The sequence below is a fragment of the Ambystoma mexicanum genome, chromosome 3q (genome assembly GCF_040938575.1).
Source record: "Ambystoma mexicanum isolate Mex_15411 chromosome 3q, UKY_AmexF1_1, whole genome shotgun sequence".
Taxonomy (NCBI): Eukaryota; Metazoa; Chordata; class Amphibia; order Caudata; family Ambystomatidae; genus Ambystoma; species Ambystoma mexicanum.
Genome location: NC_090926.1, coordinates 1,237,641,313 through 1,237,654,703, shown reverse-complemented (window position 1 = coordinate 1,237,654,703; position 13,391 = coordinate 1,237,641,313). Strand labels below are relative to the sequence as shown.

Sequence of the window (13,391 nt, the reverse complement as noted above, 5' to 3'; positions counted from 1 at the left end):
TTCCAGGACCTGTTAAAATTTTATGGGCCCAATGGCATGGCGCAAGGGGTTCTTGCACTATTTGAGAGCAGCTGGGGGAACATCTTACTCAAGTGAGAGAAAATTAGCTTTGTTACTACATTTCTTGGGGTATGAGGGTCAAAGAGTATACGAGACGCTTCCACAACCCCATGGTGATGGCTCTGGAGATGACATGAACGAGTTCGACATGGCTTTGATGAAGTTGGATAAGCACTTCAACCCAAAGACCAGCACTATATTGGAGCGTTATAACTTTCGCATGCGTGTGCAGGCATCTGGAGAATCGGTGGAAGAATATGTAACGGCATTGAGACACCTTGCTTTGTCTTGCAAATTTCAAGAGAAATTTGATGAACACATACGTGATCAGTTTATGACACATTGCAGGGCAAACAAAATTCGAGAGGAGATATGGCTGAGAGATGAGCCTAATTTAGATGAAGTGTTGGACATTGCAAGAAGAGTGGAACATTCCTTAGCGTGTGTAGCCAAGTTATCTAAGAATGAGATGGGAGAAACAAAGGAGAACAAATCCGAAGTCTTAAGTGTGACTGATGGGAAGCCAAAGAAAAAGTCCAGGACTCGGCAGTCAAGTCGTGGAGTTATAGAGGAGAAAAGAGGTCAAGAGACAGTGCAGAAGACTGAGAAGAAGGAGGAAAGACTATGTTTCCGATGTGCTAGCAACACACATTTTGCATCATCTGTTGTATGCCCGGGTCGCAGGGCTACATGTGCTAGGTGTAAAAGGAAGGGGCATTATGCGAATTGCTGTAAAAACTTTCAATTTGGACAGACTAATCAAAGGAAAGTTTTATATGTGAATGAAGAAGAAGATGGGAGATCATCTGAGGAGGAAATGTCCATTCCTTTGCAGAATGTTGTTATTAATACTGTTAATGTTGTGTCGGAGAGCGAAAACATGGATGATTGTGAGCGTCCGTATGCGTTAGTTAAAGTGAACGGGCATGAGATATCCATGATGGCAGATTCTGGGTCAAAAATTACATTAGTGCCTAAAAGTGTGTTTGAGAAGGACATGCAAGGAGAAGTGTCCAGTTTATCTAAACCTGATATAAATCCAGGTGGTTATAATCAAGATAAGATTGACTTATCGGGGTATGTCTGGAGCGAATTTGAGTTCAAGGGACGCAAATGTAATGGCAAGGTTTATATAACAAAAAGGGGTCAGACCTTATTAGGATGGAGGGAGCAGAAAAATCTGGCCATCAGGCTAGATCCCAAAAAAGTTGAGCAGGTTTTCCAGGTGTCAGAACCATGTGTAGAATCATGCAAATATGCAGAAAAGCACAGAGGTGTGTTCAATGGGAATATGGGGAAAGTGAAGGGTTTTATACACCAAATTGTACTAAAGCGAAATAGTACACCCGTGGTTGCGAAACTCAGGCCAGTACCATTGTCCTTAAGGGAAGGGGTCAAAAAGGAGTTGATGAAGTTGTTACAGTTGGGTGTAATTGAGAAGGCAGGAGGTGTTGAATGGGTGTCCCCGGTAGTAGTTGTTAAAAAGAGCTCAGGGGATCTAAGATTGTGCATAGACATGCGTGAACTCAACAAATGTGTCATGGTGGACAGGCACCCTTTGCCAAACATGTGTGAAATGTTAACCATGGTTGGGCGGGGAAATTTTTTTTTCAAAATTGGATATGGCCTCAGCTTATCACCAGATTGAGTTGGAGGAGGGATGCAGAAAATATACTGCTTTCATCACTCACGAGGGAGTTTTTCAGTTTAGAAGGATGCCTTTTGGATTAGCATCGGCCTCGTCGGTTTTTCAAAAAGTGATGGATCGGTTGCTCAGATGTGTGAAAGGGGTATTTTGTTTCCAAGATGATGTTTTAGTATGTGGGGAATCGCTGGAAGAACATGACAAAAGATTGCTCGAGGTGTTGAGAATCTTTGAGGAGAGAGGGGTCACGTTGAGGCAGGAAAAGTGTAAATTTGCGGTTTCAAAAGTTGATTACTTAGGCCATGAAGTTTCACATAAAGGGGTGAAACCCAAGGAGAACATTGTAAATTCGATAAAGGTGATCGAAAAGCCAACCAATAAAAGTGAACTGCGGTCATTTTTGGGCATGACGGAATTCTATCAAAAGATCGTCATGAATTATGCATCCAAGGTGTTGGAAATGAGGAAGATTCTAAAAAAGGGTGCTGAGTTCATATGGAACAAAAAGTGTGATATGGAATTTGCAAGGATCAAACAAGAGATTGATATGGCCCGCCCGTTAGGGTGTTTTGATACAAAAAGGTGTTCCATCATCACAGTAGATGCAAGTGAGGGTGGTCTGGGTGCAGTACTTTCACAAAAACAGGATGATGGTTCAGAAGAAGTGATAGCGCATGGATCACGTGGCTTGAAAGGTGCGGAGTTAAGGTATTCTGTACTCGAGAAGGAAGCTCTAGCATGTTATTGGGCAGTTGAGAGGTTCAAGAATTTTGTGTGGGGTATGAAATTTATATTACGCACGGATCATAAGCCCCTAAAGATTATTTTCGAAAGTAAAGGTTTGGATAAGGTGTCACGCAGGGTAGCCGGGTGGGTTACCAGGATGCAGGAGCACACATTTTCTATGGAAGTCATTCCCGGGAAGGAGAACAGGTTAGCAGACAATCTCTCAAGGGTGAAAGTTGCAGACCAGGAAGGGTCAATTGAGGAGATGGAAATGGAAATGGTATTTGTAAACACTGAAGGAATTGTGTCAAAAGAAGAGTGGTTAGCAGAGATTGGAAGGGACATAATGTTTAGCAGGGTAATTGCTTACGTATTGACGTCCGTATGGCCCAACAAATCTGAATTGGCAAAGGAGGAAAGACCTTATTGGGAGGTAAAGGATGAATTATCTGTTATCGATGGGGTTATGTTCAGGTGGGGGAGAGCAGTTGTGCCGGCAGGTTTACGGAAAAGGATTATCGACATAGCACATGCTGGTCATATCGGGATTACCAAAACCAAGGGGGTTTTGAGATCGGATTATTGGTGGCCGGGATTTGACAGGGAAGTTGAGAATCAACTGGCAGAATGTCAGTTTTGCATCAAGAGTGGGAAGGGGGTGGAAGCTAGAAAACAACCTCTCATTGATGTAGGTGTTCCAACTAAGGTTTGGAGTGAAATAGCAATGGACATTTTAGGTCCTGTTGAGCTAGGATATGGACGAGGAAAGTATGTGGTGCTTGTGGTTGATTTATTTTCGAGGTGGGTAGAATTCAAGGTTGTTCGTGAAATATCAGGAGAAAACATGGTGAAGGTGGTGCAGGAAATTTTTGCGAATGAAGGGTTATCTGAGAGCGTTCTCACGGATAATGGAACTCAATTTGTGGGAGGTGTGTTCCCTGCATATCTAAAGAAGTGTGGAGTAGACCATAAGAGGGCAGCATTATATCATCCCGAAACTAATGGAATGGTAGAAAGGTTCAATAGATGTGTGATGGAGAGTGTACGAATGGGTGAACAATGTGGTTTCGACAAGTTAGTAACCATTCAAAATAGAATGTGGGCTTTGCGCATGGCGCCACACTCAGTCACTGGATTGTCTCCTTTTGAGATAATGAGGGGTAGAAAACCGTCCTCTATGGCATGTCCTCCATGGTTAGGGAGGAGCAGAGATTCGGATGTGGTTATTGATCAAGTGAGACATGTTATGAAAAGGAAGAAGAGTGAATGGGTTGCGAGAGAAAACAAGAAGAGAGGAAGGAAGGAATTACAAGTGGAACTAGGTGACTGGGTAAGAATAAAGAAGGGTGTGGTAAAGAGGAAGGGAGAGCCATTATATTCTGACCCAGTTAGAGTAATTGAAGTTATGAAAGGTGCAGTGCGAGTAGATGGTGGTCAGGTTTGGAACAAAAATAGAGTGGCTACTGTGAAGAGAGGTCCGAGGTGAGGTGAGTCAAAGGTGAGGAATGGAGTTATGCATGTGCATCTTTAAAAATAAAAAGGGGAGATGTGTTGTGAAGTTGCTTATTCAGAGAGTAATGCATAATAAGCATGAAATAGAATGCTATGTAAATCTGGTTCAAGTAGCTCTGGTGATGTCATAGAACCAACCTGTGAGCCTTTATGTTGTTCAATGTTCTATGTTTGTCAGTTGGTATCTTTGTACTGGAGCAGAGAGGTCCTCAGCTGTGGGGGGTCTTTTCATCCTTTAACTTAAATAAATACTTATATGAAGACTTACCTGAGACTCATTCGTCTTCATAACACATAGGTTTTCTGGTGTCTGTTTCAACCCCTACATTGAGGGGGGGGGGATGGTTTGGGAGTACAAATAGAACCCGACAAATCCATGTTAATCCATGGTTTATAAATACAAATAGTGGTCAAGGGCTATTTTGAAGAACTTTGAGACATGAATCGACAGCCACAACAATCGTTCAAATTTCAAATTCATCAGACTAGCCGCAAACCACTGCCAATTTTTGTTTCTTTACAAAGAAAACAATATAACATAAAATGTGCAGTGTTTTTCAAAAAGGTCAAGGGACAGAAGAGGAAGCAATGGGAGAAAGCATACTCTTCACCCCCCCAAACATCCTACCATCCTTGCTCATACCAAGGTGTTTTCCAGTTCAAACCGAGGAGGCACCTTTTTCACACTGTGGTGTTTTTCTAGGGTTTATAGTATTCAGATAAAAACCAAAAATACACGTGGAATGCCGCGGTTTTTGAAATAAGGCTCCTTGAAATATCACATTTGAATGAGGCTATCCAGCACCTTAATCATGTCACAAACATTAACATTGAGCAACGGCAATCAGCAAAACATGTTTAACCGTACATGACATCCTAGTCGGCCGATTAGATGAGGCCATCACCAGAAAAGGAACACAATATACATCCTCCCTTTAACTCTTCCATGGGCACAGGGACATTTCCAAACCAAGCCACTGCGGATCTATGTGATCACTGCGACGGCCGAAAATGCTGACTTTCTTCTTTTTCTCTTTTTTAACTGTGAATGACTTTAATGTTTTGGATGTATTTCAACCAATTACAATTCAGGATGTTGATGTATTGGATGTTTCATATGTTGCAATAGCCTTGACAAAGCCGAAGTATAGGAACAGTGAGGCATCAGATATTTGCAACAAATTCACACTTGATTCACAAGAGAAACTGTTCTCACCGTTTTTTTATTCAAATATATATACACCTCGTCTAATAAGGTTACTGTCTGCAGATAGATGCCAATGGAGGTATTCCTTGGTTTGAAAACCGGAAATCCTAAGTATATTCAATGAATGAACAGCCCGTTCAGCAAGTGAGCATCTTAAATTGCTGAGCTCGCCACAAATATCTCCAATATACTGTCACTTCCTAGTGTTTTGCAGGACGGTACATTTTGGATATGATGCGGAGCGGTGGTAGGTCACCCTCTGGCATGCTCTGCACCTAAGATGAACACGCCGCAGGCAAACGGCCTGTGCGAAAAGGCCCAAGCGGAAGTGGCCTGCTTCGAGGTCTGAGGCATCCGTCCAGATAAGTTCCCAGGTACAGGAAGGGGAGAAACCCCAGTGCCCACCACCCAGGTAATCTCTACATGTCACTGGGGGAACATGGGGACCCAAACATTCCACATGCTTACATCAGCGACTCATGGCATCACAGGCACAGGTGAGGCAGGCTTCCACATTTACCTCTGGCAGATCTCCTGCGCCTCCTTCATGGTCTGACCTGCATGCAGGATGTCTTCATGCTCAAAGGTCATCATAGCCTGCATTTCCAAGATGGTGGCGTAGATGAGGGCGTGGTACATGCTGTCCTTGGCCCTGGAGGAGAGAGATAAAATGAAGATGGTCGAGGGTGCTCGTTCAACGGTGGAGGTGGGGGTCGTGAATAACCTAAATGAGACAGAACTGAAACACTGCACTTTGAAAAGCATATAACAAAAAAACAGTCTGTACAAGTAGACAAAATAATCAATGCTACAACACAGTAATGTCTTCCACCGGTCAGCAAGGATGAAATACTAGGCGATCCTGTTGAGATTCGAACCAGTGGCCTATGGGGTATACCAATCTCTTTGGCAGGTGCTTAGCATGCTTACCTACATGACCAACCGCACCCACTAGCATTAGAAACATACCTCACAAGCCTAGAATCAAAGGCATATGCCTACTCACATTCCCACTTGCAAGGGATTAAGGTAAGATGCCCAGGGACGAGGGCGGCGAGAATGAGGAGTGGCTGGTCAGGAGCCACAAGCAACATGACCAACCTTGCTGCAGGTTGGCCAACGTGGATGCACTACAAGGGCTCCCGAGTACAGTCACTACTGGAAATAGGGACATACCCTGGGATCTCTTCTTTTGATGGTGGGGTCACTGTGGGGTAGGGTTGGGTGCAGCCAAGTGGTCATGGGTGGCAACGAATAGGCTGCTTCAGTGAAATGGATTGAGTAAAGCAAGAGCCTACATCTGACTCAATTGCCCGGACAGGAGTTGTTGATAGTCTCTGCTAAAACACTCCTATTTCCCCAAAAGGGAGAAAACTGTTAGTTGCCCTACCACATGGGCCTTTATAAACTGCACCTCATCACTGCACTGATGCCCTCTGGGTCTGCCCCTGTGGACTTTAAGCAGATACTAGGGTCTTCAACGGTGCAGTGGCTTTGACAGGTCCTACTAACCCTACCACGTCCATTTCTAGGTCCCCTAGATCAGGAACTCTAGTGGTCACCTCTCCCTCCCCCTTGTTTCTCCTTGCTGCTCTGATAGGACTACATGTCCTATCTGTGGCTCTTTTAGACATCCATCCTTTACTTTGCAACAGATGTTCATGGTATGCAGTCTTTATATCGAATATTTTTCAAAGAATGAATCTTTATCGAATTTCTTTTTAACTTAATTTTATAATCATTTTGTTATACATTCCAGCAATGCAATCAACCCCCCCAATCATAGTCATAGCAATAACATGAAAGCCACCCCCCGCCCCCAAACGTTCCAGATTTTTTTTTAACGAACATTTTGAATGCATTTAGGGGTGGGGTAAAGGGTTAAATATTTTTGGGAAACGGTTAGGGTGGATTTTTAGGGGTTGGAAAAGGGGGTTGGTGGGAGAACCCGCCAAAAAAAAAAAAAATAAAAAAAAAAGAAATGTGCACTCTCTATAAAAAGGTTTGTTAAAAAATAGTGGATATATGTGCATTCCTTCTACATTGCTTTGTTATACAGACATGTAACCAATGTTCAATACGCCATTGGCGTCATGTGCATGTACATCAAAAGTAAACTGCACCGGTCCAAGGACCTCAGCAGTAGCAACATAGAATGTGGCTTGTGCATGTGTTTGAGTGATGGTGACCTGCGTGGTGGAAGCACCTTTTAGTGTTAACGGAGTGGATCCAAGGACCTCAGCAGTAGTAACATAGAATGTGGCTTGTGCATGTGTTTGAGTGATGGTGACCTGCGTGGTGGAAGCACCTTTTAGTGTTAACGGAGTGGGTCCAAGGACCTCAGCAGTAGTAACATAGAATGTGGCTTGTGCATGTGTTTGAGTGATGGTGACCTGCGTGGTGGAAGCACCTTTTAGTGTTAACGGAGTGGGTCCAAGGACCTCAGCAGTAGTAACATAGAATGTGGCTTGTGCATGTGTTTGAGTGATGGTGACCCGTGTGGTGGAAGCACCTTTTAGTGTTAACGGAGTGGATCCAAGGACCTCAGCAGTAGTAACATAGAATGTGGCTTGCACATGTGTTTGAGTGATGGTGACCCATGTGGTGGAAGCACCTTTTAGTGTTAACGGAGTAGATCCAAGGACCTCAGCAGTAGTAACATAGAATGTGGCTTGTGCATGTGTTTGAGTGATGGTGACCCGTGTGGTGGAAGCACCTTTTAGTGTTAACGTAGTGGATCCAAGGACCTCAGAAGTAGTAACATAGAATGTGGCTTGTGCATGTGTTTGAGTGATGGTGACCCGTGTGGTGGAAGCACCTTTTAGTGTTAACGGAGTGGATCCAAGGACCTCAGCAGTAGTAACATAGAATGTGGCTTGTGCATGTGTTTGGGTGATGGTGACCTGTGCGGTGGAAGCACCTTTTAGTGTTAACGGAGTGGGTCCAAGGACCTCAGCAGTAGTAACATAGAATGTGGCTTGTGCATGTGTTTGAGTGATGGTGATCTGCGTGGTGGAAGCACCTTTTAGTGTTAACGGAGTGGATCCAAGGACCTCAGCAGTAGTAACATAGAATGTGGCTTGTGCATGTGTTTGAGTGATGGTGACCCGTGTGGTGGAAGCACCTTTTAGTGTTAACGGAGTGGATCCAAGGACCTCAGCAGTAGTAACATAGAATGTGGCTTGTGCATGTGTTTGAGTGATGGTGACCCGTGTGGTGGAAGCACCTTTTAGTGTTAACGGAGTGGATCCAAGGACCTCAGCAGTAGTAACATAGAATGTGGCTTGTGCATGTGTTTGAGTGATGGTCACCTGTGTGGTGGAAGCACCTTTTAGTGTTAACGGAGTGGGTCCAAGGACCTCAGCAGTAGTAACATAGAATGTGGCTTGTGCATGTGTTTGAGTGATGGTCACCTGTGTGGTGGAAGCACCTTTTAGTGTTAACGGAGTGGATCCAAGGACCTCAGCAGTAGTAACATAGAATGTGGCTTGTGCATGTGTTTGAGTGATGGTGACCCGTGGGGTGGAAGCACCTTTTAGTGTTAACGGAGTGGGTCCAAGGACCTCAGCAGTAGTAACATAGAATGTGGCTTGTGCATGTGTTTGAGTGATGGTGACCCGTGTGGTGGAAGCACCTTTTAGTGTTAACGGAGTGGGTCCAAGGACCTCAGCAGTAGTAACATAGAATGTGGCTTGTCCATGTGTTTTAGTGATGGTGACCCGTGTGGTGGAAGCACCTTTTAGTGTTAACGGAGTGGATCCAAGGACCTCAGCAGTAGTAACACAGAATGTGGCTTGTGCATTTGTTTGGTGGAAGCACCTTTTAGTGTTAACGGAGTGGATCCGAGGACCTCAGCAGTAGTAACATAGAATGTGGCTTGTGCATGTGTTTGAGTGATGGTGACCTGTGTCGTGGAAGCACCTTTTAGTGTTAACGGAGTGGCTCTTTAGGAGATGACATTTTGGGGCGTGGCGTTATTAGTTGAAATTGCTAGATTGCCATATAACATTAGCTGATGTTCTGTGGTCCACGAGTAGCACTGTTGACCAACAGTTATTTCATGTTGCAGTTGATCATATGGAGCCATACAGCATATGGCCGACATGAAACATGCTTCCTCTAAATCATGACATTTCCAGCGTTTCTTTCTTCTCTTTGTACCACCAGTGTTTTTTGGCCTCACCTGGGTGCTTGCACACCCTCGTTACCTACAGGCTAGGAAGGCGCCAACCTATGGAGACGCACCTCCCCCACTAGCTGGAAGGAGAGAGGCATTGAGCAAGCTGCAAAGCCAACATGTCAAAATCGATGGGCCGCAAACCTAGGTTCCTGGATGTAAATAAGGTACACAGTACACGGGGGAGTTTTGGGCCGTTGTAAATGATTATATTAAAAACATAGGCCATCCCCAAATCACCCATCCCCCTGTATCGTCCTCAATGAGGAGCTGCCCAGTTAATGATCCGGGTTGAAGTAGACCTCCTCCTGAGCAACCCCCTGACACACATCTCCCCTGCACAATGTAATCCCATCATCAAAAGGTAAACTAATAGCAGCGGCACCTTTATTTGACCAGATGCTGGCAGCTGCAGTCTGCTCCAACTAGTTGCCCAGTGTTTGTAGGGGCTCCACTTGAGTTAGTCGCCGTTTCGGCACCCAAACACACATGCACAACTTCAAGCTCATCAATGCTTGCTCCGCTGTATAGAGGAGGCGGAGGGTACTTAATGGCGAGTCAATACAGATATCAGACATGATTCATAATATCATTATTCTGAACACTTGATCATGCTCGTACTACATGAGGAAACATTGTTTTTTACAGTAAAAAAGCAACCTGGCCTGTGACGACGCTTGTGCTTATATGGTATTCAGCGTCATTTGTCTTGTTTGGCAGCATTTTTTGATAACACATTATGTTGTTTGATTGGCATTAGGCAACATTATTTCCAATCTCTGTACAGGGAATCCCTCCCCAGGGTGCAAACTAGCCCAATACAAACACTCCTTGTTGGAAGACAAGGTACTTGTTACAAAGGATTGGCTATTTTTACACAGAATCATTTTACACTGATGCTTTTCTTATCCCGTACTGCATTGCCTACTAGGAAATGTTTTTTCTAATAGGTCGTTTGGTTCAAATGATTGCTTCTGTGTTAAGCAGGTATGTACGGTTACGTTTTGACCCAGAAAATAGTTAAATAATATGACCGGTTCATACAATGATTGATCATTTTGTATTATTTATAGAGTCGGCCCTGAAGAGGGACATGCAGCCCCAAATGCGTTGGCCACTCTCTCTGCCTCTGAAACACAGCACATGAAGCAGTTCCAATAATATACAAACATGTTCCCATTGAAGATATTATGTTGTAATGGTTTTTGTTCTATTGATGCTATAGATGACATGTTCAAGTAGGGTTCACACCTCAATACGAACAAAGGAGACCTATGAGAACTGGTCCTGCACGACCCCTCTCTAACAAATTAGACATGGTCGACAAAGCACTTCTCAGCAGCCTGTCCTCCTGGATTCAATGCTGCAGGCTAGCCACAGTTTGACTCATACCTCACCAACAAACACCAGCTTGTTCAGATGGGTACCTTAGAACCCAACAACGACCTGTGACATGCAGAGTCCCAAAGGGTTCCATCCTCTCACTTGTAATCTTCAACCTTTAGATGCAGCCACTGGGGGTACTCGTGGACACATTGAAAATCATCATACCTAGATCTGAAGGACAACCGCCTCAAAGCCGTTAAGCAACTGTGACACTGTTTTCCACCATTCGAACCTGAAACTCAGCCCTACAAACAACAAAAAACACACATCTCTCTCCCATTTGGGCCACCACCAAATGCAACAAAGTTCAAACCTGGCTGACAGAGATTTCAAAGGCTTCTCCCACAAATCACGCTTAGTGCAAAGTCGGTCGGCTTCACCATTGATTATGACCTCTCCTTCAAATCACAGATCACCAAGAAGAAACAAAGCAGTTTAGTAACATATATAATTTCTGTGCCAAATCACACCCACCATCCCTGCTTCACATCAGGCACCCAGGCCCTGGAGATGGTGGCAATGCCCTCCTGACAGGTGCCCCAATCAAAGAATGCCCGTCTGCAGTCCAAAAAGAAATTCAACCACATCTCACAACTCTCAAAGATTTACACTGGTTATCCCTCCAAGCATGCATGATCTTGAAGACATCCTGCATCACCTACAAAACTCTAATGCCCAATACACCATCATACGCAGCCGAAAAGGTCGCCATGGTAGGGGGACAACACAACACCAGGAGCCAAACAATCACCAGACTGGAATCTAAGAAGTGCAGGAAGGAGGCCAGAAAGCTGGCATTCTTCTGACATGCTCCCACGCTCTGGAACAGCCTTCCCGTTAACATCAGGCTCGCTCCCTCCCTCTTGTGGATCAGCAAAGATCTGAAGACCCTGCTCTTCAAGGAAGACTTCACCGACAAATGAGGACCATAGAAAGCAAGGCCATCCCTCCTCTAAGATCCACTGCCTCTATTGTGAAGGGCGTAGTGCTTTCTAGCTAGGTTTGAGCTATAAATCACCTACATACAATAAGATTCTAGCTTCAAAAAGGATCTGCCTTCTTGGCCTTGCTGAATAGCAACCTTAAATTACCTTTTCAGTGACAACATCCGACATCCAACAGTTGCAAGTCATTGTCAGGTGTCTTAGTCGCACATGGAAGGAGTCCAATTCTTAGTCGCGCTTGGAATGAGTAATGATTTTTGGGCTTGCTTGACCCAGCTGAAAGCGTTTGATGTCAATGTTGACTTGCGGCTTCGAGTGGTTTTCAAGGCTTGTTTGGCTCCATGTTAAGAATTACCAATCAAAGTTGTATATATTTTGTGAACTGGACTCCATGTCAGGAAAAGCTGTTTGCAAAATCAGCTGCAAAATGCCTTTCTAGGCAATCCTCCCATACCTCCCACCTGGGCTGTACCAGGGAGGGAGATAACAGAAACTGGCTGTTCATCTTCATCTGGCATGACTTGCCGTTCAACTGCAGGGTTTGAAGATGAAGTAGCTTGAAGATTGCATGGAGTTCACAGTAATTCATTAATTAGTTAATGAAGTGGTGCCAACTCCACGGCATTTGCTTATGGTAAATGTGACTATGCGGTTGGTTTCCCTTTGGAACCTAGTTTTATTGAATCTGTGTGATTTTCCCGCAATGGAAATGTTCGAGGGAGAAATGACCGAAGATTATTTGCTCGAAATAATCTTTGGTCATTTCTCCCCTGATCATTCCCGATGTGCCAAAACCCCTACCCAAACCCCCTCACACCTCTACCCACATTCCCAATGCACCCCCACCCACTTAACTTGCCTTCTGTCTCGCTGGACCCTGAGATGCCTGTTGCCTTTCATTTCCGTGATCGTGAACCGGTGCCGCAAGTTTCCTTTTTTTTTGTTTTTATTTTGTATTTTTTTGTTGTGCATCTGCGGGGATGCCCCCCGCAAACCCTGCTCACTATACTGTATAGTATGGTGAGTGGGATGTTGCGGGGGAAAGCCCTGCAGCCCCTGCAACCTTTGTTTTTCTTTTTTTTTTCTTTTTACAGACCCCACCTAAATATGGTTCTTACTTTTGTAGTTCGAACTTTTGGTGGTATGTATTTTAGGTCTTTTGGTGGGGTCGGTAATTTGTATTTGGTAATTTTGGCCTATTACATTTTATTTTATTTATGGCTGGGGCAACCTGGGAGATCCATCCCTTATCTGCATAGCTTTAGGCATAGACTGGTAGCATTCTGATGTATCAGGGGCTGCAGCACCCCGCCAACACAGCACCCGGCAAAGGGTGGAGCCAAATACAAAACCAAGTGCCGCTGCGTGTAGAAGCCTTAACGAGATCTTGCTTTCTCAGTATCCAGTGATAATAGAGAAACAATTATAGAAAATGCTGTAACAGAGAAACAAAAACAGAGAAAAAAACACTGAACATTTTTAAAAATAGATATGGGGTTGGGGTGAGAGTAAAACAAGTGGGAATGGGGTTGGGGTAGGTTTAAGCACATAGAGACACGGGGGTTTGGGGAGGGCTCCCCTCCAGGGTCGGACTGGCCTTTAGAACAAAAGGCCCATGGCCGAACCAAAGACACAAAATGCTGGTGTGGGCCAGTTTTTTAGGTCAAAGTGGGCCACTTTTATGGCCAATGTGGGCCAGTTTGATGAGTTACATCACTATGCGGTTAGTATTTT

The 13,391-nt window shown here is 44.5% G+C and overlaps 1 protein-coding gene across 1 annotated transcript in view; it reads right to left on the bottom strand.

Moving 5' to 3' along the window:
- LOC138447816 (tetratricopeptide repeat protein 39A-like) overlaps window positions 1–13,391 on the bottom strand; it is a 344,056-nt gene that overhangs the window by 137,757 nt on the left and 192,908 nt on the right. Inside the window, exon 3 of the mRNA XM_069604182.1 lies at window positions 5,671–5,802. Within this exon, the coding sequence (XP_069460283.1) occupies window positions 5,671–5,802 (132 nt within the window). The remainder of the gene's footprint in view (window positions 1–5,670; window positions 5,803–13,391) is intronic.